The following is a 26,726-nucleotide window of genomic DNA, read 5'->3' as shown; positions in this document are numbered from 1 at the left end:
ATCCACTCGGGATCCACAATTACGGTAAGTACATCCGTACTGCCTAATATGGTGGCGACCATAAAGTTCCATTTATGTTGCCGTACACATTTCCAGCAAAGAAGTCCCTAGCGTCCTTCTTTCCCGTGTTGAAACGACAGATTTTACTTGCTGAGCCTTACTCTTGGCAGGAGTCGGGCAGGAGGGTCGTTGAAGCATTGAACTGGATAATTTACGGCATTCTTCACGTGACCCGCCATAGTGCATTACACATGTTGTCACACATGGCTTGTTGTCCACAACGGACTCTCACGATTGCCATCCACCTCCACCTCCACACCCGTACATATGCCGGCTGATATGTTCTATCAAGAGCCTCTGGAAATAGGCAAATGCGCAACCCTGAACCTCAAGATTCCAAGCTTTCCCGATCCCTGATGCAAAAGCAACTTCGGCTGGAAGTGTGAGGAACTGTGAGATGCTACGGGAATCATGGTAATTATGTTACAGTGCTCGGCGTTACCAAGCTGTGGATAACGCATGCAGCCATATCATTTAAAAACCTTTCAAGGAGGATATTTCAGACCGCCTTGCGATCCCCTTCCCCTTCCTCCAAAACTTCGTTCCTACTACACAGTCACCAAGTCAAAGGTCAAACAACGAAAATGACAACTCCGTGCGCCCCGATTCAATTTCCTCCTCTTCACGATACTGTAAGCTGTCCGCTCTGCTCTTTGGCATTGCCCATCTAACCCGGTTTTCTTCAGATGGGCTGTCTGTTCATCGGGACAACGTGAGTGGCGGCTGCCTATGCCGCGCTGACTCGAATTCTCTGACCTGTTAATTTTTTGGCCAGCCTTGCTGGAGCGTAAGTCGAGGCAAGATCGCTTTGAGCCTCGCTGATGATACATTACAGAATGTGGGGCGTGACCACCATGCAAACCTACAACTATTTCTTCGTATGTCATTCTACCAGCATTCGGCAAAAGAAAACGACGGCTGATTCGTTGCGTTTCACCCGCTCAGCAATATTTTAAGGTCGATCGTCCGCTCTTGAACATCATGGTGAGTTCTTCCTTTTTACTCGTTCTTGTATGTCCCTTTGCTTACTGGTATCCACAATCAGGTTGGAGTGATTTAGTACGTTCTTCATCGTCTTTATTACATCGCGCCGTAACGCCCATACGTCCCCACAGTGCCCTGGATACCGTTCATCAAATTATGCTCTTGCACTTGGTCTACACCTACCTGGTATCGAACTTTGGTAGCCCAGTCATTTTAGGAACACTGGTCTGGTACGTACTGCGCGTTTTTCAAGTTACCCCAGTGTCATACTTACTATGTACCCCACCTGCAGGAGCATTTTGGTAAGCGGGTCGCATCTCTTTGTGAGCGAACACAGTTAGCTCATAGTGCTCGGACGTCGTTTATAGATCATGGTTCTGCTAACGGTGAGCCCGACTCAGGCTGCTACTTCGCACATGCTCATAAAACCTGCAACAGGCTTTCATTGGTTTAATTTGTCAACTGTGAGCAAAAGCGGGTTGACGTTACATGTATCCCGATTCTGAAAATGAGTCTTTACTTTTTCTAGTTTCCTGACCTACCGTATCTGGATTTGTACGTCTCAAGTACCCATAACGTCTTGAGCGCTTGGAAGGCTGATTCGCATTTTTGTTAGTGAGCCGCGGAAAGGTACCTGTCGTGGTCGTTGTTGTAAGTAATCGTGTGGATTGGTCGGCTTTGCCGCCGCCGCTCACTTTCCCTCCTAGCTGCTTCCGATACTTGGGCTATTCACTACCACTCTTGGTGAGTTATACTATGCGTAAGGTTGCAAGTAAGGCCTAACACCCTTATTTTTTAGCTTACTTTGCGAATGCGTATGTATCAACTCACAGATTTCGTGCATCTACTCAATCTCTCTCTCTCCTGAAGCTGGCCCTTTACTACTTTTGCACAACTCGCGCTGGTCGGCGTACGTCTTCCTGTCCTTGAGTTTCTTTTTCTTCCTCCGACGGCTTTTCTTCCACCAGGGTTATTCAAGGGCGGTTAATGTACTTGGTGCCGTGAGCGACATAACGATCACCTTGACATTATCATTCTATCTCTGGTCATCGAAGTCTGGTATGCGAAGGTAAAGCTTTTGCCAGATATCCATCCATGGACATGGAACTGAGATCCCCTCTACCGAAAAAAGAACCGATGCTATCATTAACCGTTTGATTCTCTTCTGTGTGAGGACGGGTGCTATCACTACGTGAGTCTCTATTTGTCCGTTTACTGGTTAGGGTCTCAAGTTTTCACCGGGTTGGTGGTTTAGAGCTTGTGCTATCTGCTCTCTCATAACAGTATGTATTCCTCTATTAGATCCTTTTCACTGTTCTACCTCACTAACTGTGGTGTTCCCTTTAGATCTCGTTATTGCCCAACACGTTCGTTTATATTACATTCTACTGCACTCTCGCCCGCTGTAAGTCTTAGTTCGGTGCTCTCTGGTATTTTACAACTCGTTGATTACTCTTACTTGACCCTAGGGTACACGGCCTCTTTACTCGCTACGTGAGTTCTTTCAATAACCCCACATCGTTCTATGCTAATCGTACTGCATCATTCTTTAGTCTAAATGCTCGCTCGGACTTGAGGAGCCAATCCACCCCTCACCACTCTTTGGGAAGTACTGCGGTTTCACTCGATAGCTCTGGCTCCCGCGACCGGACTGGCAGGGCTGTTGACGCGAGTGGTGGTGTGGTAAGTTTTGCCCCGATGTTATACGTCTGATGCGTGATTTCACCTGCCTTCTTTAGAGACACGTTGCCATCAACAAGGAGGGAGTGGATACTCTGATTCCCAACGAGTACGAGATGAAGGTATTTATCTTTCACTTCAAATATCCCCCCCCTACCGTACGACGAGCTCTCTGGCTTACTTCCTATTCCCTTTCTCGCACGCAGGTCAATCAAGCGTTATAGATTTAACCTTGAATTTCGTCGGATCTATGAAACAAAAAGCACCCGTATCATTTATTGCTTTGTATATAGGTGTGAAATACTCGGCCTGGATATGTTGTGTGCCCAGTTGCTTTCGCCATGTTCAGCCATTGCTTATTATCATTTGTCCCAAATTCTTTTCCTGTTCATAGAGCCGGGTTTACTATAACTTATCTGGTTATACTGAAATCCATACTTGTCCGAAATCGGGTACAGAGAGAGAAAAGCGGCTTCAATCACGGTGGTACCTACTGTACCCCAATTATGATCTACTTGAGATCTACTTGATCGTTGCGCTTTAATACTAGATTGGTTTTAGGCTTCTTTGGAATCGTACAATCCTTCCAGCCGCGGCGGGGATCTACTAAAGCAGAACAAATTTCGTAGGTCGCCCAGTTCGGAAGGGTAAGACGACATTCGTGATTCATTCCTGCCGATTGTCACTTAGAAAAGGTTTTTACCCACAACCCCGGTAAAGTGAATCTAGGTGCTCTTGAGCTAAAGGGTCATCAACCTATTAGTCTGAAAGAAAATCGTAAATTCATGGTATCATTGAGGATTATTACTTATAAGGAAGCGTTTGTGGTAACTGCCAAGGGAGATGAGGGGAGACGGAAGAAGCTCTGATTCAGTGAAATTCGGATGTCGAAATACCTCGGCGAAATTCGGCAATTATCGTCTAAGGTCTGATCAGTTTAGAAAGGAGGGACCAAAAGGGCTAAAGATCTAGGAGCGTTCGAACTCCGCTAGCGCTAGCCGGAACGGACTCCTTGCCATTTGAAAGCTCACTTAGCAAGAGTTAGTTGAGGGATGAGTAGTAGGTGGAAATTCTTCCATTCTTCCATTCTTCAGGGAAAACGGATGACTTTCCGTCGGCAAAAACCGGCTAGGCCAGGGAAGATGGAATCACGGTCACGGGACACATCCCGCATGTCATCGCCCTTCACCTGCCAGTGCTTGCCCCCATCATCTCCCTCAAGCTCTCCATGCCTTGAAGATTTCGTCGACCCAAGAAAACATGGGAAATTTTAAGAAAATCATTTCTGATTATTCCTCTGTGCCAGTAGGACGATCGGTGGCTGAGAAGGCTCATGTCAAACGGGCAGATGCTGTAGAAGTTCTGAAGAGATCTAGGGTAGAATTTGAGGGAGGTGTAGATGCACACGAGAGGTATGCCTAAAATCTAGGCAATTGGGTGCTCTTTATCGAAGATTGACAGGTTACCAGCTCGAGGACCTACTTTACACTTCGATGCAGCTCACTTTTGGGATAAACCAGGGCTGATGGATGCTTTCATGGAGAAGGACCGGGACTCTTCACCAGATCCTCCAAGTTCACCATTTGCACTTTCAGACATCTTACCTCTGCCTCCACCTTCGTTACCATCCTTTACTCTCCATACGCCGGCAAGTTTTGATAGAAGATCGGATGCTTCAAGTTCGACTACACCATCACCAGCACGTTCTACCCATATACCTCACGAAATCGATACCCCATCCTTCTCTTTATCTGATTCTGCTCGCATTAGCTTCGTCAGGCAAACTTCTCCCCCTGCTTGCCCTCCCACCGAACCTTTGGTTTATGAACGCTCAACGTCACGAAAGAAGTCGAAGTCACAGGGAATACAGCTAACTCCCGCCACCATGAATGGACAGCGAACGTCTCGAAGAAGACCGAAAGCCACCATTACTCCAGTCCGGAAGACTGCCTCGGATCCGTTGGTGACAACGTCCAGTGTACGCGTCATACGCTCTCCCCCACCCGGCAACTCTCCCTTCTCTACAATAGACACCGTTGACCGGGACAATCCTCTTGCGAATGAGAATGGAGACAGCACTGCGTATGCTCTTCTTTTGTCTACTACTTTCCGAATCTGAAGTAATACTTTATAGGCCGCATTCGAAATGTACCAAGAAGTCCGAGAAGAAAACCAAAGCCAAGGTTAGAGCCAGATCTGAATGTCAAGAGGCGAAGTATGTAGTCGGAACGATTCTCTTGACATCTCGCTCTGAACCACCTCTCAGTAAGAATGGAGAAATAGATGTTGAACGTCAAGAGAAGTGCAGCATGCCTGCTTTGACAGAGTAAGTTTCTTTACGTCAACTAACTTCTTTTTACTGAGCATGTCCAAGTTCCGATGTAGATCAACCTGCAGACGAAAGTACAGTAATAGGTGTTGCGGAAAATACGTCCCCGACTCCCATGGAACACAGACCAACAAAGTAGGTCGCCTTCGATCTTTCTGCCCCGACTGGACTTACTCAAGAAACCCACTTTTCTAGCTCAAAGCTCAACTTCTTGTGTGAGGATCCTGGACCGAAAATAGAGGTGCGGCAGGTCCTTTCTGCCGACCTTCGGGCTGTGAGTAATTCACTTCATTTTCGGATATTGGGATACCTATTCAGGGTGCGTTTTACCAGAGATATGAGATGTTACACGCTCGAATGAAGATGGAGGCGGAGGCGAGTTGGGAGAACTTCGAGTTCGAGGGTGGGACTGCCGATGTGAAATGAGATACGTATGCAGTGTGGTTTGTCCTTGGGCGCCTTGTTTGTATTATTGCCTCGACGTGCGTTTGGAATTGTAAAATATAGAGAGGTGGGAGTTGTACGGATATCTTGCAACTATGTACGAACCTCAAGAATATATCATATATCTACAGACACGTACTAGTATAATGTTCTACCGACGGTATCCACGAAGACGTGAAACCATTTCCTTTGGTACAATACCTACTCTGGCGACAGATGGTGTATGAGGGAGTTCCCTCCTTCTCTTCACTTTATGAGCCTCAATATCTTCCAACTTGATCGCATTGCTGACATATCCCTCGTTGATGACCACCTTCCAAATCGTATCATCCAAATCGGTTCCCTCTTCTTCGCGTTTAGATTCAAAAGTGGCCCGCAGGGCAGACAACACGTTGTAACCTCGTTGAAGGCTATCGTTAAAGTTTGCTGGCTGGATGTCAGATACGCGCACGGTGTCGGTGTACGTGACACATAGATTGTTGTCTCGGTAGCCCACGAATATTTCGGGTACCTCCAGTAACGAGGATTGCATATGCCATCGCGCGTAACTTATTGGATATCTGGGGATTTCGATTTCAATCACACGCCAAATCATACCACAAAGCTAAATCACCTACCGAGAATGGATGTTTCGGCTCTTCAGCTCTACACGTTTGTCGAACCAGTCGTTAGGGGTTCCGCCTCCGATATCGTCTTTATAGGAATCGTAACACTGAAGTTAGTGGCCTGGCGTTTGAAACGAGAAGAAAGGCAAACCTTTAACGGCGTCCACTTCGCCACAAAAAATCAAGTTGAGGTCGCCCAAGGACCGTTGAACAAGGTTACCCCATTGTTGGTCTACGTGTTCTGGATCTGGCTGTACTGAATTTGGCGCGGAGAGGCTTGAATCCAGCGGTTGACTGTATACGTCTTCAAACGCCATCCTGGTCGGAGGTTAATTTACAGAAGGGAAAATGGAAGGTACTAGCGACGTCGAATCTCACCCTACGGCGTCCGTCAAAGCGTATTGCGTAGCTGTCCACTAAGTTAAAGGCGCAAGTTTCATTAGTGTGAGCGATAATCGGTTAAATCTAAATCACGAACCTCTGGCTTCAAGTCCGCCTCCTCAATGTACATTGTGTTATCGATAAAAGAGATGTGTACGATAACTTTATTCCCAAGAAAAATTCTTGAAACGCAAACAAGTCCCAGGTGAAGTTCAGGTTTTCAGGAGAGTAAAAGATATGAGAGACGCTGCCTCACCTTGTCAAGATCCCTCGCCAAGTCACGACCGTATTTGCCTCTTTGAGAACGTGCTGGTTTCCCGAGAGTACACAGCCAGATATGATTGAGTCCAAGTGTTTGGGATGCTCAAAGAAGGTGAAGGGAGAACGCCCGAGTATTTTGCGCACGGTAGGTCCCAAGTTTAGGCAACGATTTTCGTTTGTGGAGGGAAAGATTCGCGTAGCGCTGTGGTCGTTGATTTCATACGAGCCATCGTGTTTCGTGGTGATGTGAGCGATTAGTTGACAGGGTCCAAGAATCATGATGGGGTGTGGGTGTCCATTTGACTGCTCAGCGATGAGGTATTATAAACGTTGACTGCGGAGTGAGTGCATAATACTCTGGCGGCTCGAGGTTTCCAAATCTGACACGTGTGCTTGAAGCTTGAAGCATAAATGAGCACGTTCGTTTGTCCATGAAGAATAGAATTGGTAAGTGACAGCCTAGAAGGAGCGGTTAAAATCAGCAGTTACAATTCAGACGAACCCCGAGAGTCTGCGACCCCTCTACTTTGATAATCCGCAGCACTTCCACTGGCAGCTTCAGATCAAAGATGTTGTTCTTTGTGACCGAAACGGGTTAGGAGCTGCTTTAAGTTTCATCGTTCTGGGTAACTTACCTGAGTGAGATGAGAACTGTGGAATGGCAGCTACCAGCCTGGAGGCTGCACCCGGTACGGGCCGACCACGTTTTTTACAACTCTTCTTCTTTTGCTTCTTGCCTCTTTCCCGCTGACTCCAACTCCAAATTTTACTGTGTAATACACTTGCATTCACACGATGGATGAGAAAATCTCGTGGAAAAATTCTATTCGTAGGTTTTTCTTCCTTTACGATACATGGTTGTTCTGATTCAAAAGTAGCTTTGAGTAACCGAATCTCCCTGACGTGAAGCACCAGATGAAGAACTGGCTATCGAGATCGACGGTTGTTACCAGAACGAATATTGCTGCGCTACAATTTTAGCAGCAACAAATTTCCTTAGCTTTCGGCGAGCTCGCCGACGAGACGGATCGAGAGTGAACGATGCGCAGTTCAGTACGATGTTTTTGGACGCTTAGAGAGTCAAAAATGACCGTTTCTCTCGGATAGTTGGGCAAAGGACGAAGTAGTCGCGGGTTCCCGGCCAGTCGTAGGATTTCTAAATTGGTTGAATGAGCTGGAATGGACAGCCTTGTTAGATAGGCAGTTGGTTGCACGTGCCTTTCTTACATCCTTCATTCCGTGCTAATTCTCAGATTTCTAATCTTGATTCGCCTTATCTAGTTTCCCGACGTTTTGTCCCTGAGCTACCGAAGTACCCGTCCGATGCGTTATCCACCTCCGTATACGCGATTATGCACTGCTCACTTCTCCGACCTCTTCGCTCGTCCATAAATGCGTAACCTCCTATTCATGGCTGCCGTTTCCCCTGTGTGAGCATTCTCGGTTAATCCTTGTCATCGGAACACTTCACTCAGATATGCTCTTCTCGTCTTGAAGGGGTTCGCTTTGTCACTGCCGTGGATGCTTTGCAACCGGGCGTCAGCGTCAATCGGTACGACCCGTACCTTGAAAGCTCCATCATCGCAATGGGCCGACGTGGCGCACAAAATGGATAAAAGGCTTGCCATCTTTCGTATGTCCAGTCAGTCTATACCCATGTTTGCCCTACCTTTCGCCCTCGTTTTACTTTCGCGCCTTCATGGCGCGTTTGCGTACGATTACGTCGTTATTGGCGGAGGAGCTGGGTGAGATTTAGCGTGTTTCGACAACACCAGCGCACTGACACGTTTTAACTTAGTGGCTTGACGGTAGCCAGCCGCCTCGCAGAGGACACAACGACCAGTGTTCTTGTCCTTGAAGCAGGTCCGAATGCTGAGCATCTCCCAGAGGTACATGTCCTCACTCGAAGTTTTACACCCATATGTCTTATGCATAAGTTTGATTCCTCCAGGTTTTTGTTCCAGGGTTAATCGGTACTGGCCAATCGTTCACTACTCTCAACTGGCGATACCAGACCACACCTCAAGCTCACCTGAACGGAAGAAACCTTACGGTGAACGCTGGCAAAGCCCTTGGAGGTAGTACAGTTATCAATAGTATGATTTTCGTGCGCATTTTCCGGCATCTAACTTGCCTCCAATTTGACTAATTCCCTTTTCCTTCTGATTCCTAGCCCCGCGCTCAGAAAGAGCAGTATGATGCTTGGGGGACACTTAACGACGATTCTTCTTGGACTTGGGATGCGCTACTTCCATATTTCAAGAAATCAGAGATCATGACCCCTCCAAATGACTATCAAATCGCAAACGGAGCCTGTTATCTTCCAGAGGTCCATGGTTTGGACGCCCAAACAGGGAGGGTCAAAGTCGGCTTCCCCAATTTCTACTTCCCGCAGTCAGCGCTGTGGCAAAACACCTCCGTGGGGTTGGGATTCCCATCTTCACCGGATCTGGCGAATGGAGAGACCAACGCTGTGGGCATCGCACCGGATTCACTTGATGCGGCTAATAATACCAGGTACGCGCTGGACTTGTTGATATACATCCCGAGTATGCTGATTAAGGCCGACGAAATTAGATGCTCCGCCGCATGTGCGTATTATACGCCTTTTGCGGACCGACCTAACTTTAAGGTCACCACCAATGCTACGGTATCGCGGATTCTGTGGTTCGGTGGGAATGGATCATCACTCGAAGCGTCGGGAGTGGAATATTACCTTGATGGACAAACCGTGCCCCTCGTGGCCAATGTTTCTCGCGAGGTTATCGTCTCTGCCGGAACTATAGGTAGCCCGAAGGTGCTTGAACTATCAGGTGTCGGGAACTCCACGTATGTACAGTATCTCGCGTTTCTTGTCCCTGACACTGGCTGAATGGGTCAATAATAGGATTTTGAAAGCTGCTGGTGTAAACCCAGTATTGGAACACCCTACAGTGGGAGAAAACCTAGCAGGTGGGGTTCAATCTTTTGGTCACTCAAATCGCAAGGTTATTTAAACTCCTCTGTGGTATAGATCACGTTCACAGCTGGGCGAACGCTTTCACCAACATCAGGTTTGTGGTTTACGTTTCAATATCGTCCTCGTCGATAACGTTTCTTCTAGCCTTACCAAGGACGTTCTGCAGCAAAACCCTGTTTTTAAACAACAGCAGCTTGACCTGTGGTACAAGAATCGGACAGGTATGCACAAGTGGCTCTAGATCTCGCAAAACTTAGTACTTAACGGCGTTTTTAGGGTTGTATTCCGCTGCTCCTAGATCACTGGGGATCGCTGCACCTTCAAATATATTCACCAAGTCGGAATTGAGCAAACTCATAAAAGAGGCGCAGGCAAATCTGACTCGAATTGCGGGAGAGTTTTCGAATGGCAACGCAGGCTTAGCCAAGGGTATTGAGGCTCAACATAAGATCGCGCTCAGGCTATACCAACAGGACAAAGAAGGGCCGTTGGAGATGAATTTAGGTAAGGTTTCAACTCATGTGTTTTTTTTGGGGGGGGGTTGATACTCAAAGTTTCCTCAGAACCTGGTTATTCAGGACCAACCTCTGCAGATAAACGGCCACCAAGGAACTACACCACCATCAACGCCGTCTTCTACGCCCCTCTTTCTCGTGGCCGAACCCACATCGGCTCCTCGGACCCACTCGCACCTCCTCTTGTTGACCCGGCGTATTGGTCTCACCCATTGGACGTCGCTGCTCACGTTGCTGGAATCAAACTCGCTCGTAAGATGTTGACCAATCCGCCGTTGAGTTCCATATACACAGCGGAATTTGAGCCGGGTGAGGATAAGAAGACGGATGGGGATATCGAGGCGTGGTTGAGGGATGTAGCGACGAGTGATAATCATGAGGTTGGGACGCTTGCGATGATGCCGAGGGAGTTGGGTGGTGTGGTTGATACGTCGTTGAAGGTGTATGGGACGAAGAATGTTAGAGTTGTTGGTAAGTCCAGTTTTGAAGTTCGATTTTGGAGATGAAGACTCAACCCTGCTGTGTTTGCTTCAGATGCATCGGTTATTCCTTTCCCGATTAATGCACATATTGTAAGTTTTTTTTTGGGAGATGGATAGTAGTCTGGGTTACTTATAAATATTTGTTTTTTTGCAGTCATCGACGGTTTACATGATTGGAGAACGGGTTGGTCTTTTTTATTGTCTTTGAAGACTCTGCTTCTGACTCGTGTTTCTTCAGGCTGCTGATATAATTAAATCTAATTTGGAGAGTTAATTGTAGTGTTTATCCAAGTAGCATAATCCAGAAGTATTGTTAATCTTGTCTAAATTCTATATCCCTGGTAGTATATCGGTTAGTACACACGCCTGTCATATATTGGTTAAAGCGCGCGAAAGCTGGGTTCGACTCCCAGCCAGGGAGATATCAAGGTTTGGATGGCTATCTTTTCTTCCTTTAAGGAAGTGAAAACTGAGCATACCCAACAATCCTAAAGTACATTTTTTTGAGTCATTCATTAAAGTTCAAACTTCAATGCATGTATGCAGTTCACTTGCTATAAGTCTGCCAATGAAATTGTAAAGGCTCAAGTCCAGATTTGAGAAACCTGAGCACCCGTCTAATAGTCCGAAAATGTTATTCCCTACCTACATTTTCATTGACATCCAGATTCCAATGATCTTGTTCGGCATCGTAGGCTCGCTGAACTTGTAACGACTCGGGAGGCGCCAAGCTTAGCTTCATCGATTATCACGGGTTGGCAAATGCCAGGGTTGAACAAGATTTATGTAGAGTAGCATCACTGGAGTCGACGACAGGAATATCGGACTGGCACGATCAGACTTCGGCCTTCCAATCGTTTGGAGCTCCTTTAAGCTTTGACTGACGACGTTGAGGTGAAGATTGGAACGAGTCTTATCGAGACATAGTGGCAATTTTCCAGGCGTGCTGTCTGTTAGAAACTGTGGAGGAGAACACATGTAATCCAAGTTTCAGCGGCCAATATTATTATTCCCGGAGGTCGAGGATGAGAATGCCGAGACCGGCACACCCGAACAGGCCGAGCCCCGCAACGAGCCTTACGCATGCCGTCTATGAAAACTATGCAGGTTCTATTCGCGATGATCCCGAAGGTGAGAAGTAGAGGCCGCCAGAGTTATCCGGCAGACAAGAAGGAGACTTGCTTCGGCGTGGAAATAAGTACAAGCCCAAGTCGAACCTGTCGAACGTTTCCACGAGTCCGTTACAGCCAAACTGCACGTTTAGGGTCATACTGTAGGTGATGAATGCACAGTCAGGAAACATTCTGAAGCTCTCTTCGGGTAGGTTCCGAAAGTCGTTTGAGTAGAACCATTCAGTTTGACAATGCGTTTCCCATGTTTCGAAACTTCGCCCCATTACCTGCTAGCTGACAGCGAGAATGAACGCCCAGTGGGCCCCACAACGTTCTTCTAGACGTATTCTGCAAGATCGTACGCAATCAGCCACCTTTAGGCCGTTGGCTGCCCGACCTGGTCTCTCCCACCGTCGAGAGGATAGGATATGCCAATCGATAGACGTACGATCGTCAACAGAAGGTGGTCAACAAAAACTTCGGCCATATAATAAGGTCGCTCATCGGTGATGTCATGACATCCTTCTCCTCCGTTCGGCATTAAAGGTACCTGTGGATGTCTGAAATACTGACAGAAAAAGATTTCTGGGTCCCCATTTCCAGTCAATGGCGTGGTTGCCGCTGATCGAATCAACCGCAGTCACGGGGCGTAAAGCCAGAGTCGAAAATAAATTACTGTACCGATCTTTTGGTAGATTTGCAGTGGTATACTTGTGATTCGAAAGGACTAGCAGTTCTGTAGACGCAGTCATTAGTGTGTTGATCAGCCCATGTTCATCACGATCTGGGATTGATGGTGAGGAAACCCAGCCCCACCCCAGGGTTCTCGACTTCTCTTGCGCAGTAATAAAGTTGCAAAGGAGAGCAGGACTAAAGAAGAGATAAATCAGCAGCCACGCCGTGGTGGTGCTTGTTTCAATGTTTGTGATCATGGGCGCTGTTGTCAGGCTCGCTTCCCTACACCGGATTGATGCTGCGAGGTGTGACAGATGTGACATTCAATTCTCATCCGGGGCGCTGGGAAGGCTTTTTATAGACGATGGCTGCCGAGTACGCCAAACTTTTCCCTCCCCAACACGAGGACCCCCACAGATGTTATAATGCTATTCTCTTCTCACTAACTCTCATCCAAGTCCTCCATACGCGACCACTCGTCAATTAAGGTCCTCATTGTCTAACACACACCATGCCTTCCTCTTCTACACACTCTAAACCATCGGACGAGACGGCTTCCACAACCAGCTCATCGTCGAAACGAATGTCTTTCAAGCTCAAACGAGCCTCCAATCTCTTGACAACCGCTGGGAAGCCAATTTCAGAACTCAGGGATCTGCTTGTTAACGACGAGATAGAAGCTGAAGATAATGAGGTATGGTTTATCGTTATTTCTGCCATGCAACTTCAGCTGATAAAAAAACTGGAATCTACAGTTACCTTCCAAACCGGACTCGCTGTTTAGAAGACATAGCTCGAACTTGGGGAGGGGTATGAAGAATTTCGGAAGAAGGTTCAAGGAATTCAAGAATGGTGGCGGTGACTCGACGTCCAGGCCAACTGAGGAAGGTGGAAAAATTGGGGAGAACATTGTCAGTAGTGATGAGCATGGACAGCAACAACGAGATGGTACTAACTGGATACGACAAAAGTCCATAAACCTTTCACGCTCGTTCTCGCGCTCCTCAACTACTCCATTGCCCCATTCCCAATCATTCGAAGTCACGAACAGACCACCGATACGAGGTCGTCACGCTCGTTCTGCTTCTGAAGCTCTGCCCAGCCGACCACCTATACGCTTGCACAGAACTGTTTCAGGCAACGGTGGTTCCTCAGTTATTCCCGCGCAGAATAATGGTAGTAGCGGCGTCTATCCGTCCACGATTTCAGAAAGAATATTGCAGAGTCCAACCACTTCAGGGTCTGGCCCGAAGCCAGAAGTGTCAGCCGCATCAACAGGTGCGCTTATTTAGTTCAGAGGCACATATTTTTAAACTGACGACATCTGGAATTGAAGCAGATGGAGCCCCAGCACCGCCCCCAATAACTCATTCATTGTCGACAGAATCTGCCTTGGGTTCTCCATTAATTTTAGAAGTACCTCCTCTGTTGACATCCGGAACACCGCTCACTAAAATCACGGCAAGGAAGAGGCAGCGGGTTGTAGTAAGAGCCGATTGGGATCAGGGACGGATAATATGGGAGAGTAAACCCGGTGTTTGGAAGTTTAGTGAGTGGCTTTTTGATCTTTTCCTTTTCTCGGTAGGCATTCCATCGTTCTGAATGTGCGCTTTTCCTCCTCCTCCTCACCCAACCTCCAGTCCCAGTTGAATCGATACGAGAAATCCGCACCGGAGCATCTGCATCATTTCACTTGACGCAATTCAATATATCGCAAACGTACCTTCCCTTATGGATCACCATTGTCTATACGGCATCTTCTTCTGCGTCGATCACCGGTTCACCCAGTGGTGGGAGTGGGACTTTATCACTCCCACCACCACCGATGACTACTAGCACCAGCACGAAAGGATCACCGTTGTTAGGATCGATTAGTTTACCCAGTTTGAATGTGCTTTCTCCGAAAATTCTCAGTGGTATGTGTCTCTCTCTCTTCCCTTACTCGTGGGCTTGCTTCACTGAAGAGTTTGGCATGTGCACAGGGGCAAACGGGTTCTCTTATTCCGCTTCAACGTACAAATCTCTCCATCTCCTTTGTCCGTCTGAAGAGATCTATCGTGCTTGGGAGCAGACGCTCAAGGGTATGGTTGCGGTCCGAGTCAAGCTTACAGATGGCTTGGGTAAGTGGTTGTTTTAATTGACGTATTTTGTTATCTGGTGATGCTAGGGCCGTTTGTCTTTATTTTTTTGCAGGTTTCGGAACAGGAGACCTCAATTCGGACCGGGAAATGGAGGGCGTGAGGAGAGATATCTGGGAGAGGAGAGAGTTTAATGGTACGTTTCAAGCCGCCGGATGTTCTACGTGAATTGCCGAATGAATCACCAACTTTGCAGGTGCGGACACGACGCCGGACTCTCGTCTAAGTTTATCCGAGGTCTCGAGGATGTGTTGGAGACTTAATGTGAGGATGGGTGAAGAAGAGTTGAAGCGGTTATTTGCGGTAAGGGTGTCCCGGTTTGTTTCGTCGGTATCTGGAACGTATACTCAGTTTTTCGTCTCCGACAGTCTGCAGATACTGGAAATCGGGGATACCTCGACTTTGATAATTTTAAGCAGTTTGTCAAGATGCTCAAAGCACGTCCGGAGCTTGATAGATTATACCTGAAGCTGGTTTCGAAGGCGAAGGAGAAGAGGAAGACGAATAAAGAGAATAAAGGGGATGTCGGTTTGTTCACGTTTGAGGTGTTTGTCGATTTCATGAGGGATAAACAAGGGGTAAGGATCCTTTCTGTAATCACGTACACCGCACACTCACTCCTTTGTTCTGGCCAGTCTACTCTCCCCGAATCCCGACTTCGAGTTATCTTCGACAGATACTCGGAACCCTTGTCAACTGGGTCCACCCCTCCTCAACCATCCCCGCGATCTGCGTCGTTACCATTACCTCTGACGCCGCCTGCTATGTTGTTACCAGAGAAGGAGTTATCACTGCCTCTTCCTACGCCAGGTGGTAGCGGTTTAGATCGGCAACAGGAATCGACGTCGGGGTCAAGTTCTTCCCCTCCTCCTTCTGGGTCTAGCCTCAGCCCTGTTGCCACCCATGCGAAAGAGGAGAATTCAGATACGGAAATCCGCGTTATGTCTCCCTCTTCGTTCGCTTCGTTTCTCATGAGTTCGGATAATCTTGCGGTATCGGAGCCTGTTGACGACGAGACCATGGGTGAGGATTATGATTTTTTGTTGTTCTTTATGTTCTCTCCTTTTGACTAACGTGGGTGGTTTAGGTCCCCACCCACACGGCTTTGGATTAGGACATGTGTTGAGGCATTTACATATACCTCATCCGCATCCATATCATAAGGACAGAGAAGGTTCTTCGTCACCGTTGGATGCCAGTTCGGAGGAGCGGGAACGGGAACGGCAGCCTCAGCCGTTGTCGGTGGTGTCTCATGATATGACGAGACCGTTTTCTGAGTATTTTATTTGTTCGAGTCATAATACTTATCTTGTATGTTTCCATCTCACTATATTGTTGTGTTTCTTGATGCTGATTTCTCTTTTTGGGGGTGTTTAGATCGGACATCAACTGGTGGGAGTTAGTACTGTGGAAGGGTATGTGAGAGCTTTGATTGGGGGATGTCGGAGTGTTGAGAGTGAGTGTCCATGGTTGGTTCATGATCTCCTTATGTTCATTATATTTTTCTCTCTCTTCATAGTTGATATCTACGATTCCGATAATGGGTTTGGGACTCCTTTGATTTACCACGGACACACGTTTACTTCCAAGCTGAGTCTACGGGAGGTAAGTTCTTTCTTTTTTCTCTTCTTTCCCCCTATCTTACCAGAAATATGATAACAGGTTTGCGAAGCGATCATGACATACGGCTTTATGGAAAGCGATTACCCCATCATTATCTCGGCTGAAGTTCACTTATCGGTAGCGGGACAATCTCAGATGGCGAAAATCATGAGAGAGGTGTTTGGGGAGAGGTTGGTTACTCGTGAGAAGGAGTGGGAGAAGTGGAAGGGAAAGGAATCCATTGGCACCGAAATCGAGGGGATCTTCTCTGTTGACGAAGAGGAAGCTGAGAACGACTGTGTTGAAGATGCTGATCTCCGAGCGATATCGTCCTGGAAAATTGAGCAATTACCGAGTCCGGAGGATTTGAAGGGGAGGATATTATTGAAGACGAAGAACCTTCTCATTGCTAATGGGAGGAAGGACGTTTCTACCACGGATGCTAATAGTCCACCGTCGTCTTGGATGCCTCATACGAATGGTCATGTGGAAACGACGACATCGTCTACGAGTGATACGGATGGCGGAGCTGTGTTCAGCGGTAGGTGTTTCCTTCCCCTCCCCACCCCCTCGTACAACTCGGCTGACCGCGAACTTGGTAGACCTGGAACAGAAAGCTCGAACGATACTCGAACGTGTCCGGTCGACAGGGAAATCATCCTCACCCTCATATGCTTCTGCATCCGCCAGTGAGAGCTCTGGTTCTCCTAGCGGAGGAATCCTCTCTCGCAGAAGATCATCTGGGGCCAAGCCCGTCTTATCCTCGTCCAACTCGGAGGTGGCCCCCACTCAAAGTTCACCCCAGAAGCAAAAAGTGAAGAAGAAGGAGAAAGTGAAGATGTCTCCGGATCTCGTGCCTCTGCTGGTTTATACGGTGGGCGTTAAGTGTCGGGGTATTAATAAGAAGGAGATATATGCACCGGAGGAGATGTTTAGTTTAAGTGAGAAAAGGGCAGAGGGGATGTTGAAGGTAAGCCGTTGTGCTTGTGTCAAGGTTTGAGATGACTGATTCATTGCTCCCCCCCCTCCTTCCACAGACGGGTTCTGCGCTGGATGTCATCAAACATACCCGCTCGCATTTGGTCAGGATATATCCCAAGGGGATGAGAGTGTCTTCCAGTAATTATGAACCACATCGGTTTTGGGTGATGGGTGCTCAGTTGGTGGCGATCAACTGGCAGACGTTTGGTGAGTTTTTCTCTTCCAGACCTTCGACCACCCGACGGCTAATTCTTACTATCAGACACCGGATACACTATCAACCACGCAATGTTCCAGCGTAACGGCCGAACGGGATACGTTCTCAAACCTTTGGCTTTGCGTATGCCTCAATCACAAAAGGAGATTTTGTCCAAGGAAACTCAGCATTTCTTCGACGTGACGGTGGTCAGTGCTCAGCATCTTCCGCGGAGGGAGGGTGAGAAGGAGGGGAAGAAGGATTCATTGAAGAAGGAAGGGAAAGATACGGGTGTGGACCCGTATGTTGAAGTGTCGCTTCATGTGCCTGATTGGAACTCTGTGGTTGCTTCTTGCACTGCTGGAACGTCTTTCCCTTCGAAACCCTCTACTCTCAGCCCGCCCAAATCACCACCCTCGTCTCCTCCATTAGGCAGATCGGCATCTACGTCAGGGAACGGTGGGAGCGGTGGTACTAGTGCAACGACCATTACTTATCGTACTAGCGTGGTGAAGAACAATGGCTTCAATCCGGTTTGGGAAGAGAAGCTTAGGATCCCATTCAACTGTGTCGGGGAACCTCAGAGTGGGATGAAAGATCTGATATTTGTCAAGTCAGCTCTCTCTTCTCACCAGGTCTAACTAACTTGTATACTAATGCCCTTTCCTCATACAGGTTCGCAATCAAAACACAGTCTAAAGGAGACAAAGAAGACGAAACTCTTGCCGTGTTCTGTGCGAGTATGAGTTGTTTAATGACCGGGTACCGCCATCTACCCCTCTACGATGCCCAATTATCGCAGTACCTGTATTCGACGTTGTTCGTCAGGATCGGGTTCTCGTGAACGGCCACCATTAATTACCCTTTCGTCGAGTTGACTGGGAAAAGAAGTTATCTATTCAGCAAAACTGTATACGACCGACCATCTGCATTTGTTCACATTCGATATTTATACCCCCTGCATTATTTCTCCATTTGCACGTTTATTCGCACATGTCTCTCATTGTTGTCTGCTTTGATATTAATAGTTTGCCATACCCTTCATTTTATTTTACGATAACTGGAATACTGTTACATGTTTACACTAGATAGTACATATGCATACAAGATACCATCCAACAAAGCCAGAGGTTTCAAGCCCTCCCTTGTTCGGTGCCACGACTGGCTTGCCAGGTTTCGGGGCCCTGTGAAATGCGAAGAGTTCAGCATCGGCTGTTCATGCCACGATCCAGGTGTACTCGCCGTCCTATTTTTGATCCTCTGGTTCTTGACCCTCCTCGAGAACCATTCATACGCCGTAGCTCCTCCAGCATTCAGATTCTTGTGTGGGTCTTTCTGAACGGCATCAGCGATGATGGGGCTCAGCGACGAAAGAGGTTCGAGTACGACTGAGTTTCCAGGTCGAGTGAAGAAAACCTGTGACCAACGTTCGTATGTCGCTTGTGCGCCTGGAGGAGGGCTACCGCGGGGCATCATGAGTATCGGAGGGAGGGAACAAAGCGAAGGCACCTCTCACATGACACGATGGATATTCGAATGCAAAATCCCCCCGCTGAGCACGGCCAATGCGTCGCCTACATTACAGATGGCATGTCCAGGAAGGGGCTATTTGATGGAGGTTCAGTAAGTTCAAAAGATGGTCAGACAATCCCACAACGAACCTTGACATACTGCCATTCGTCAATTCCAGGCGGCAACACCTGCAGCCCACCCAACCGGTTATGCAGAAAACTCAAACTCCCAAAATCGGTATGGGCTGCGATAGCCAGCCTTTCCTTCGACATCCCCTTAGGGTTCTTAATCGTCCTCGCTTCGCTCCCGCTGTATTCTTCGATGCTGTGTTTCCTGGTTAATACATCGTCGGGTAGACCTAGTTTGGAGTTGAAGATATCTAGAATGGTGCTGTTGATCGCCGTGGATTTTTTGATGAAAGGTACGACGATGGAGTCCATTCGAGAGGTGACGGTGGAAGGGTAGGTACGACGAGCGGTGTTTGGCCAAGCGAAACCGTCGTCTTTGGCGATATTGATGAACTCGACGGTGTCAGGGGTTCCGTCAGCGTCCACTGCGTTGGCACCTGCGGCTTTGTATCTGGAAGTGAGAACAGGTTATAAGCGTGGTTGGTATTGGAGACAAAAAGACGGTTTTGTTCTGTACCCGAAAGAAGACCCGTCGTCGCCTTGCTCAAATTTCATCTTCTCTTCCATGGGTAGTTTCATCGTAGCTTCGCCCATTTCGAACATTCCATCCACTTCTTCCTGAACGCCATGGTTTTTGAGGCTATGAGAAGACCAATTAGGCGTTGTGTGTATGTTCGGACTGACAAGACTTGGGATGACTTACTACCAGAATCCAAGACTCGTTGCAGCACCCCAGAGACGGTCAATTTCTTCTTGATCCTTGGCTTTGAGGAGTTCGTAATCAATTACTAGCAATGGATGCGTAGGAACGTCGTCTGGGAATGGTGGAAGCGTTGGTACAGGCATTATGTGGGGGGTGTCATCATAACGCTTGAATGACAGCGGTTTAAATAGAGCGGATAGCTTGGGTCACAAGACGAAGAAGCTTGTCCTGTTGAGTAAGAGACATTTTTTCTCGGGCGTGGTGTGTACCGAGGGAGGACTTGCCAACTCGTGGGAACGGAAAGTACGGTAATAGTCATAGTCCCATGATCCGGTTCCACTCATTTTCCTCCTTTCCCGACGCTCAAGCTTGTGGATACTAACAACAAAATGAAGCTATTGAGCAGCCAGGATGGTGTGTAGCATTGTAGTGTAGAAGAAGCCGTGAACTAGGGATGCATCGTGCGAGGCGTAAGCCGTTCGGCTTTCGGTGGAAGCTTGAGCCGCAGCCAAGCCGCAGCGGATCATATGAACGTCCTGCCACCGCTTCCGATTTGTGGTATGTAAATAACATGATCATATTCGGAGACACCTGAAGCTCTAGAGGTTCTTACACTCTCCTTCTAAATTATATGTGGCCGTGGGTCGTGAAGTCTTTGTCGATCCTCGGGCCGACGTGCAAAAGTCTAATGGGGCTGAAAGAACGTGACGGTGTGACTTGTGGTCGTAAGTAGGAGTGTTGGTCGCCACTTGCCTCCCACCAGCTACGTTAGGCAGCCTCCAAGCACAAGATCGTGTTTTTTTTCTACGAAGGTATGACATTACCTCTTTATCTTTACAAGATGCCTTTTACACATTCCGTCTAGTTCGTGACACGTGTTCGTTTCACCATGAACACCTTTCCGGACATTCGATTTCGCGCCTTGAAGTCCCCCATGAAACCAGACGAGCTTCTTGCAAACTTGCGCCACAATGTTCTGCCTAGTTTCCCACGCGAGATATCTCACTTCACCCGAAATGCGCGGCATGACTTGAACCTTTATGACGAACTCATCCAACACATACGAAATAAAAAGGCAACTCTCAGCCGCGAAATTACTCGATACGAATCGCTCACGACCCCCATTCGTAAACTCCCCCCTGAAGTCCTTCGCCAGATATTTGGGTTTGCAGCAGGTCGAAGCCGATTTAACCATCCTTTTTCGGCATGCCAGTCTACTGCTTTCCGTCTGAGCAGCGTCTGCTATAAATGGAGGGAGATCGCCTTGCAGTCTCCGGAGCTATGGGCTAACATGTGTATTTCATTGGACGCAAAATCCATTCTTCCAGTAAAACTCTCCTTATCTCGTTCACAACAACATACTCTATCAATCGAGTTAGTTGGAGGATATGAGGGTGATGAGGAACAGCCTTGTGAAGAACTCTTACGTCTTCTGGTAGAGCATAATCATCGTTGGCGGGAATTAGACCTATCCTTGGTCGGTTCTCTAGTGCTCGATAGCGATCTCGGTGGCTTCAATTCCATGTTGGAATCGGTTATCTGCTCCTCTGTCGGATTGCACAGCCTGTCCTTTAAGGAAGACGAGAATTTGCAGAGTTTTACCTTGAACATGGAACCTGAATATCCGATATATCATGATGACTTTCCATGGGAAACTATCCGCCATCTCAACACTAAATACGGCAACCTACAGCACGTCCTCGAGTGTTTGCAGCATGGTCGTGGGTTGTTATCCTTGACATATCGCGATGACCAAGATTCCGCCCTAACTTACAATTTTCCCTCGCAACGCGTGGACGAAGACCGCGTCGTCTCGAATTTAGGAACCCTATCGCTCGAATTATCAAACCCATCGACTCTCTACCCTCTTCTTAGCGACATCCTCCAAAACGTGACTCTACCGTCCCTAAAAAACCTCACCATTTCTTGCGAGACGCTGGGTGTCCGACAGCGAATCTCGAGGACATTTCAGTTTTGTCACATGTGGCCAGCAGTCAACCTCAGCCTGTTCATGGAACGATCACGCTGCAACCTGACCACCCTGGTGTTAACGGGTATTCCTCTATTAGACTCGCAAGTCATCTCAATGTTGCACCTCACTCCTTCACTCCATACCTTCACTCTCCACGAGCTCTGGGCCACGGAAACAACCCAATATCAAGAAGCCCCGAAGAAGCTTCACAGAACGGTGACGAAGGACCTGCTCGAGAAATTGGAGGCTACCTACTCCAACGCGTTCTATTTCCAACATCCCTTACTTCCGAAGCTCAAGTGGCTCACACTTTGGGTCCAGTCGCATTTCGATGCCGACGAGGCGTTTGTTGAACTGGTCAAGTCGAGATGGGTTCGTCCTGCGTCGGGTGATCCGTCCTTTGCTTATGATACAGAGCACCTTAGGACTGTGGAGTTGTACGTTTTGGGTCGGAAGCTATTGGAGGAGGTATATGAACCATTGAAGACTATTGAAGAGAATGGGATGATGATTACTGTTTTTGGAGATGGAGTACGTGTTGTGTGAGTATCGGGCATAGTGGACGCATTTTTCATATCTGGACCGTAAGAGTTGTGTGAGGGTCTGTGAGCCGTTTGGGCTTCGCGTAGTTCACGGGCCTTTTGTTCCCTTTCCCCCAGCACCCTACATCCTTTCAAGTAATACTGCGTCTTTGTTCCTAGTATGGAGGTTCTCTTGCCTTCTCCTACAAAAAAACAATTGCCATGTTATCGTTCATCTACTTACTAATCCGAGCAAGGCAGAGCTGATCAACGTGTAGACTGACGAAGTAAGCCGAGCAGCCGACTCGGGGCCGCGAGTCATGCGAAACTCACGGGGACGCGTCGCTGTCAGTTTTCATTTTTCCTTGCACCCACCAGCCAACGTCAACGCTCGCAAGCGCAGCAAAACCTAGTCTGACAGTTGGGGTAGAATTGCTTTCTCTTTTATTTTACAAGGTATGTCAGCTTTCAAACATCGTTTTCGAAGATGCTAACGTTTTTATTCAGGCGACGACTGCTGCATGTATTTACCATGAACACCATCTTTCCGGACATTCAACTTCGCGCTTTGAAGCCGCCCATGCAACCAGCAGAACTTTTAAAGACCCTACGATTCAACGTTTCCCTTACATCCTCACAAGAAATCAATTGTTTCATTCAAGAAGCGGAACACGACCTAAATCTCTACGACAAGCTCATCCAACATATCAAAATAAAAAAGGCAGCTCTCAAAAACGACATCACTCGATACAGGTCGCTCCAGTCTCCCATTCGTAAACTTCCACCTGAAACTCTTCGTCGGATTTTTGGGATTGCGGCAGGTCCGAATCAATGTGGGAGACCATGTCATGGCCGGGGGACGTCCATTTTCCGCCTGAGCAGTGTCTGCACTAGATGGAGGGAGGTCGCTCTCAACTCTCCGGAGTTATGGGCAAATATATCGATTTACATGGATTTGGGGGCCATTCGTCCACTGGAACTGTGTTTACGGCGTTCGCAACAACATCCCTTGTCTCTTCAGTTGGATCCAGGATGGGACAGAGCACAAGCAGGCACGCCTATCTCGGAACTGTTTCGTCTCCTTTTGGAACATAGTCGTCGTTGGCAGCATCTGGATGTCCGTACCGTCGATTTCTTCGCGTTCGACGGGATCGGCGAAATGCCTCTCCTGCAATCGGTTAAATGTTGTCCTTTTGCAGGAGAAATCATGCCTTTCGGCAATGCTCCAAACCTGCGGCAACTTCAGATTCTGCAAGAGTTTCATGATGTTGGTGAACCGGTGGATCTTACCTCTTTACCTTGGAGCACTCTACGCCACCTTGATCTTGTAGATACTGAACACTACTGGGATCGAGAAGCCATCGTCGAGTGTTTTCGACGCGGGAACAAGTTGCAATCGTTTGTCTATCGCCACGAAAGCGAGGAATATCCCTCCATCCGAACCCGAAATGAACATTGCGTCGTTTCGAATATAGAATCTCTCTCACTCGAGTTACCGAATCCCGATTCTTTTAATTACGTTCTCTCGGAGATGATTCAGGCTGTAACACTCCCTTCCTTAGTCAACTTCACAATCTCTTGCACCCCACCAGAACCTTACGGAGAACCTAACTATATCAAATTCTTCATGGCTTGGCCTGGAAACGTGTTTAGTGAATTCATGGAACGCTCCAAGTGCAACCTAACGACTCTGGCGCTCAAAGGAATTCCTCTGTCAGAGTCTAAACTCATGCCACTATTACAGCTCACACCGTCACTTCATACCTTTATCCTTCACGAGTTCTTGGCCACCGAAGACGCCTGGGACGACGATGACTTTGAAGATAGGAAGAACAAGTACCAAACGGTGACAGAATCCTTTCTCAACCGCTTAGCGGTTAGCCCGTTGACCGCAGACCCATTCCTTTCCCGTAATCCTCTCCTTCCGAAACTCAAGTGGTTTACGCTCAGAGTTCAGTCCCACTTTGATGCCGACGCCGCCTTCGTTGAATTGGTCAAGTCGAGGTGGGTCTATCCGACTGGCGATCTCCCGTTCCATGATATGGAAACACTCAGGACAGTTGAGCTGCATGTTTTGAATCGGAGTCTCCCTAAGAAAGTGTATGAGCCATTGAAGGCAGTAGATGCTGATGGGATGATGATTAGTGTTTTTGGGAATGGAAAGCGCATTGTATGAACACCGGGCGCGTTTTTTAGGCTTTTGTCGTTGAACTAATACTTCCAATTCATCTCGTTTCGCTACGTTACAGTCGAGTCCTACTATTCTCCCTCGCTTTACATCACCCTGCTTGTTTCGGTTGATACCGTTGCCTTCGTGCCTTCTATCCACGATCTACAGTACGGTAGTCGCATAATTTGCTTCCTCCTTATCCTTTCTCCCACTTCCGTCTGAAAATCGAAACAAGATGATTTATGCCTATCTCGGACCTTTCTTTTCCAGAGACATCGCTTGGAGAGCCGCTCGAGAGAACCGGTACTTCCAATGACTAAAATCCGATCGAGAACGACATACAAAAAGGGAGGCGAGTGAAAACAATTGAATGTACGTTATGGCCAAGATTCCTCAGTCGAAGTTGAAGGAAAGAATGCATACGAGCGACTCGCTGCCACGAACATCGATGGAATGAATTCTCTTCAAGGGACACAATCGGGACTTGCAAGTATTGCAATATGATAGTCTCCCCATCGGCGACCTCTAGACACAAATCAGCACCGTAGTATTTACAAATAAAGTAGCGGCAAACGCACCATCGTGGTATATCACGGCGCTTCTCGTAATTGGGTTCGTGGACTTCGATTTGACCAACACGCGAGCCTGTGTCGGTGCAGCATGTTAATATCGCACAGCTCTATCCGTCTGAGCCTCTGTCCGACACGCTGATACTACATGTAAGCCAAAATGAGAATAATCCATGAATGGATATCTACGCACCAAAGTAAGCCATTGGCGGTTCTCCGCCAGACAAGGGAGGGAAATGCCAAACTTGAGGGCAGGCTAACAGGGCGGACCGCCGCAAATTTTATCAGCGTCGAACCATCATCACTAACCCCGTCATTGTCCCCCCGACAAGATATTCTCGACGCAATTGGCCTTGTGGCAAATCCATTCCTGTTCGTTTATCTCTACGACTGATTCTCAGAGACTCAAAGCTCGAATTGGCCTCGAATTGGCCGAGACTGGAATTCAATGTCACGTACCATCGCCATCGAGAAATAGAAATACTCTGAATTAACCCCGTTCAAACGTTCAACGTTGACGCTCGGGGAATGAAGGGGTTACTACCCCGAGGTCATTATACATTGTTTGAGATTTGTCTGATAAATCCTTCGTCAGCTGCTCCGTCAGCAGTGAGCTGAGTAACTTCGAGTTTCCTTTTACCCGGTTTTGAAAGCTAATACTCCTATCCAAGATGGACTTCCGAGGATGCCGTCTTTCATCCTAGCCAAACTCCTTAAAAGGATCAATTCAGACTAACTGTTCAATCGCTATAATCCGCTTCAGGCCTATTCTCGCTACCATCACCATGTCTTCTTCTCAACTAACTCTATACACCGCTGCTACACCCAACGGCAAGCCCATCTCAGTTTTCCTCGAAGAGCTTGGAATTCCCTACGACGTCGTCAAGATGTCTCTTTCCGAGTCTGACATCGGCAAAGTTCACAACCAAGTCAAGTCTCCATGGTTTTTGGAGATCAACCCCAACGGTCGTATTCCCGCAATTACCCATAATGGGTTCAACGTCTTTGAAACGAGTGCAATTCTGTCGTATCTGCAGGCGGAGTTTGATAAGGAGAACATATTTGGGTTTAGTCCTGTCGAAAACCCGAAGGAGTATAGTGAGGTGTTACAGTGGTTGTTCTTTGCGGTATGTCGCCTCTTTCACTTGGAGCTCATTCGAGGCGACTGACGTGTGCTTGGTATCTTAGCACGGAGGTGTTGGCCCAATGCAAGGACAGCTCAGTCATTTCAAGTGGTACGCACCGGAATAGATGTACGCGCCGCTTTTGATTCAATGCCTTCGACTTATTCCTGACGCCCCTTCATTTCAACAGCCCGTATGCGCAGAAACGTTATCTGAACGAATTGAAGAGGCTTTACTCAGTCCTCAATTTGCGGTTGGCGAAACACAAGTATCTCGCTGGCGATAAGTATACGATCGCTGATATCAAGACACATTTATGGTCAGATTGTTTTCCTCTTTATCTCTGTACTCGATTCGACCAAAACCTTTACTGTCCATATAGGGTCCGAGCTGGCTTCTTGAACGCCGAAAAACTCGGTTTGGATACAAAGGAGTGGCCAAACCTGAAGGTGAGTTCCTATAAATGATTACTTTCGATCTGAAGGCCTTCAAAACTGAGTTCATCTCCACATAGGATTGGGTGGATAGAATTGAAAGTAGAGCTGCTTTCCAGAAAGGTGTGAATGTACCTGCCTAGTCAGAGTTGTGACAGATGGGTGGGAATCCGAGATACTACTTACATT

At 47.7% G+C, this 26,726-nt stretch overlaps 9 protein-coding genes across 9 annotated transcripts; 7 read left to right on the top strand and 2 right to left on the bottom strand.

Moving 5' to 3' along the window:
- Positions 1-281: 281 nt before the first annotated feature.
- On the top strand, positions 282-3,197 carry E1B28_010571 (uncharacterized protein). The gene is made up of 24 exons (XM_043155542.1): positions 282-474; positions 526-692; positions 747-772; positions 836-847; positions 896-938; positions 1,006-1,044; positions 1,106-1,119; positions 1,176-1,274; positions 1,337-1,346; positions 1,413-1,430; positions 1,483-1,508; positions 1,574-1,599; positions 1,661-1,695; positions 1,752-1,788; positions 1,844-1,859; positions 1,915-1,954; positions 2,013-2,113; positions 2,177-2,236; positions 2,300-2,327; positions 2,392-2,449; positions 2,514-2,538; positions 2,598-2,727; positions 2,784-2,846; positions 2,931-3,197. The coding sequence occupies exons 2-24, from the start codon at positions 645-647 to the stop codon at positions 2,946-2,948; spliced, it is 972 nt and encodes a 323-aa protein (XP_043008012.1). The 5' UTR covers positions 282-474; positions 526-644; the 3' UTR covers positions 2,949-3,197.
- A 723-nt stretch (positions 3,198-3,920) lies between these two features.
- Positions 3,921-5,533, top strand: E1B28_010570 (uncharacterized protein). The gene is made up of 7 exons (XM_043155541.1): positions 3,921-4,136; positions 4,186-4,806; positions 4,859-4,939; positions 4,991-5,050; positions 5,099-5,188; positions 5,249-5,327; positions 5,387-5,533. The coding sequence occupies exons 1-7, from the start codon at positions 3,985-3,987 to the stop codon at positions 5,477-5,479; spliced, it is 1,176 nt and encodes a 391-aa protein (XP_043008011.1). The 5' UTR covers positions 3,921-3,984; the 3' UTR covers positions 5,480-5,533.
- A 115-nt stretch (positions 5,534-5,648) lies between these two features.
- Positions 5,649-7,420, bottom strand: E1B28_010569 (uncharacterized protein; the record flags this gene model as incomplete). The annotated part of the gene is made up of 7 exons (XM_043155540.1): positions 7,380-7,420; positions 6,740-7,321; positions 6,581-6,665; positions 6,481-6,518; positions 6,254-6,420; positions 6,115-6,190; positions 5,649-6,057 (listed from the first exon to the last, which is right to left on the bottom strand). The coding sequence occupies exons 2-7, from the start codon at positions 7,021-7,023 to the stop codon at positions 5,649-5,651; spliced, it is 1,059 nt and encodes a 352-aa protein (XP_043008010.1). The 5' UTR covers positions 7,024-7,321; positions 7,380-7,420.
- A 372-nt stretch (positions 7,421-7,792) lies between these two features.
- Positions 7,793-11,091, top strand: E1B28_010568 (uncharacterized protein). Its single transcript, XM_043155539.1, has 15 exons — positions 7,793-7,958; positions 8,026-8,174; positions 8,242-8,489; positions 8,543-8,633; positions 8,696-8,851; positions 8,918-9,261; positions 9,322-9,573; positions 9,632-9,696; positions 9,758-9,797; positions 9,848-9,924; positions 9,980-10,207; positions 10,267-10,689; positions 10,753-10,790; positions 10,855-10,884; positions 10,939-11,091. The coding sequence occupies exons 3-15, from the start codon at positions 8,266-8,268 to the stop codon at positions 10,972-10,974; spliced, it is 2,004 nt and encodes a 667-aa protein (XP_043008009.1). The 5' UTR covers positions 7,793-7,958; positions 8,026-8,174; positions 8,242-8,265; the 3' UTR covers positions 10,975-11,091.
- A 1,736-nt stretch (positions 11,092-12,827) lies between these two features.
- E1B28_010567 (uncharacterized protein) lies at positions 12,828-18,253 on the top strand. Its single transcript, XM_043155538.1, has 17 exons — positions 12,828-13,181; positions 13,243-13,765; positions 13,824-14,036; positions 14,128-14,403; positions 14,470-14,607; positions 14,681-14,761; positions 14,822-14,928; positions 14,994-15,203; positions 15,261-15,648; positions 15,713-15,936; positions 16,003-16,081; positions 16,145-16,230; positions 16,288-16,768; positions 16,830-17,197; positions 17,265-17,415; positions 17,471-18,017; positions 18,080-18,253. The coding sequence occupies exons 1-17, from the start codon at positions 12,999-13,001 to the stop codon at positions 18,246-18,248; spliced, it is 4,224 nt and encodes a 1,407-aa protein (XP_043008008.1). The 5' UTR covers positions 12,828-12,998; the 3' UTR covers positions 18,249-18,253.
- Positions 18,254-18,414: 161 nt separating this feature from the next.
- E1B28_010566 (uncharacterized protein) lies at positions 18,415-19,893 on the bottom strand. The gene is made up of 6 exons (XM_043155537.1): positions 19,748-19,893; positions 19,562-19,684; positions 19,066-19,495; positions 18,921-19,009; positions 18,647-18,863; positions 18,415-18,588 (listed from the first exon to the last, which is right to left on the bottom strand). The coding sequence occupies exons 1-6, from the start codon at positions 19,888-19,890 to the stop codon at positions 18,538-18,540; spliced, it is 1,053 nt and encodes a 350-aa protein (XP_043008007.1). The 5' UTR covers positions 19,891-19,893; the 3' UTR covers positions 18,415-18,537.
- Positions 19,894-20,373: 480 nt separating this feature from the next.
- Positions 20,374-22,508, top strand: E1B28_010565 (uncharacterized protein). Its single transcript, XM_043155536.1, has 2 exons — positions 20,374-20,559; positions 20,613-22,508. Exon 2 carries the CDS (start codon positions 20,637-20,639, stop codon positions 22,263-22,265), a length of 1,629 nt encoding a protein of 542 aa, XP_043008006.1. The 5' UTR covers positions 20,374-20,559; positions 20,613-20,636; the 3' UTR covers positions 22,266-22,508.
- A 264-nt stretch (positions 22,509-22,772) lies between these two features.
- E1B28_010564 (uncharacterized protein) lies at positions 22,773-24,416 on the top strand (the record flags this gene model as incomplete). The annotated part of the gene is made up of 1 exon (XM_043155535.1): positions 22,773-24,416. The coding sequence occupies one exon, from the start codon at positions 22,773-22,775 to the stop codon at positions 24,414-24,416; it is 1,644 nt and encodes a 547-aa protein (XP_043008005.1).
- Positions 24,417-25,764: 1,348 nt separating this feature from the next.
- Positions 25,765-26,680, top strand: E1B28_010563 (uncharacterized protein; the record flags this gene model as incomplete). Its single annotated transcript, XM_043155534.1, has 5 exons — positions 25,765-26,106; positions 26,168-26,214; positions 26,294-26,422; positions 26,486-26,552; positions 26,618-26,680. 5 exons carry the CDS (start codon positions 25,765-25,767, stop codon positions 26,678-26,680), a joined length of 648 nt encoding a protein of 215 aa, XP_043008004.1.
- Positions 26,681-26,726: the final 46 nt, after the last annotated feature.

This window comes from Marasmius oreades, chromosome 6 (genome assembly GCF_018924745.1).
Source record: "Marasmius oreades isolate 03SP1 chromosome 6, whole genome shotgun sequence".
Classification (NCBI taxonomy): Eukaryota; Fungi; Basidiomycota; class Agaricomycetes; order Agaricales; family Marasmiaceae; genus Marasmius; species Marasmius oreades.
This window is presented reverse-complemented; position numbering and strand designations above follow the sequence as displayed.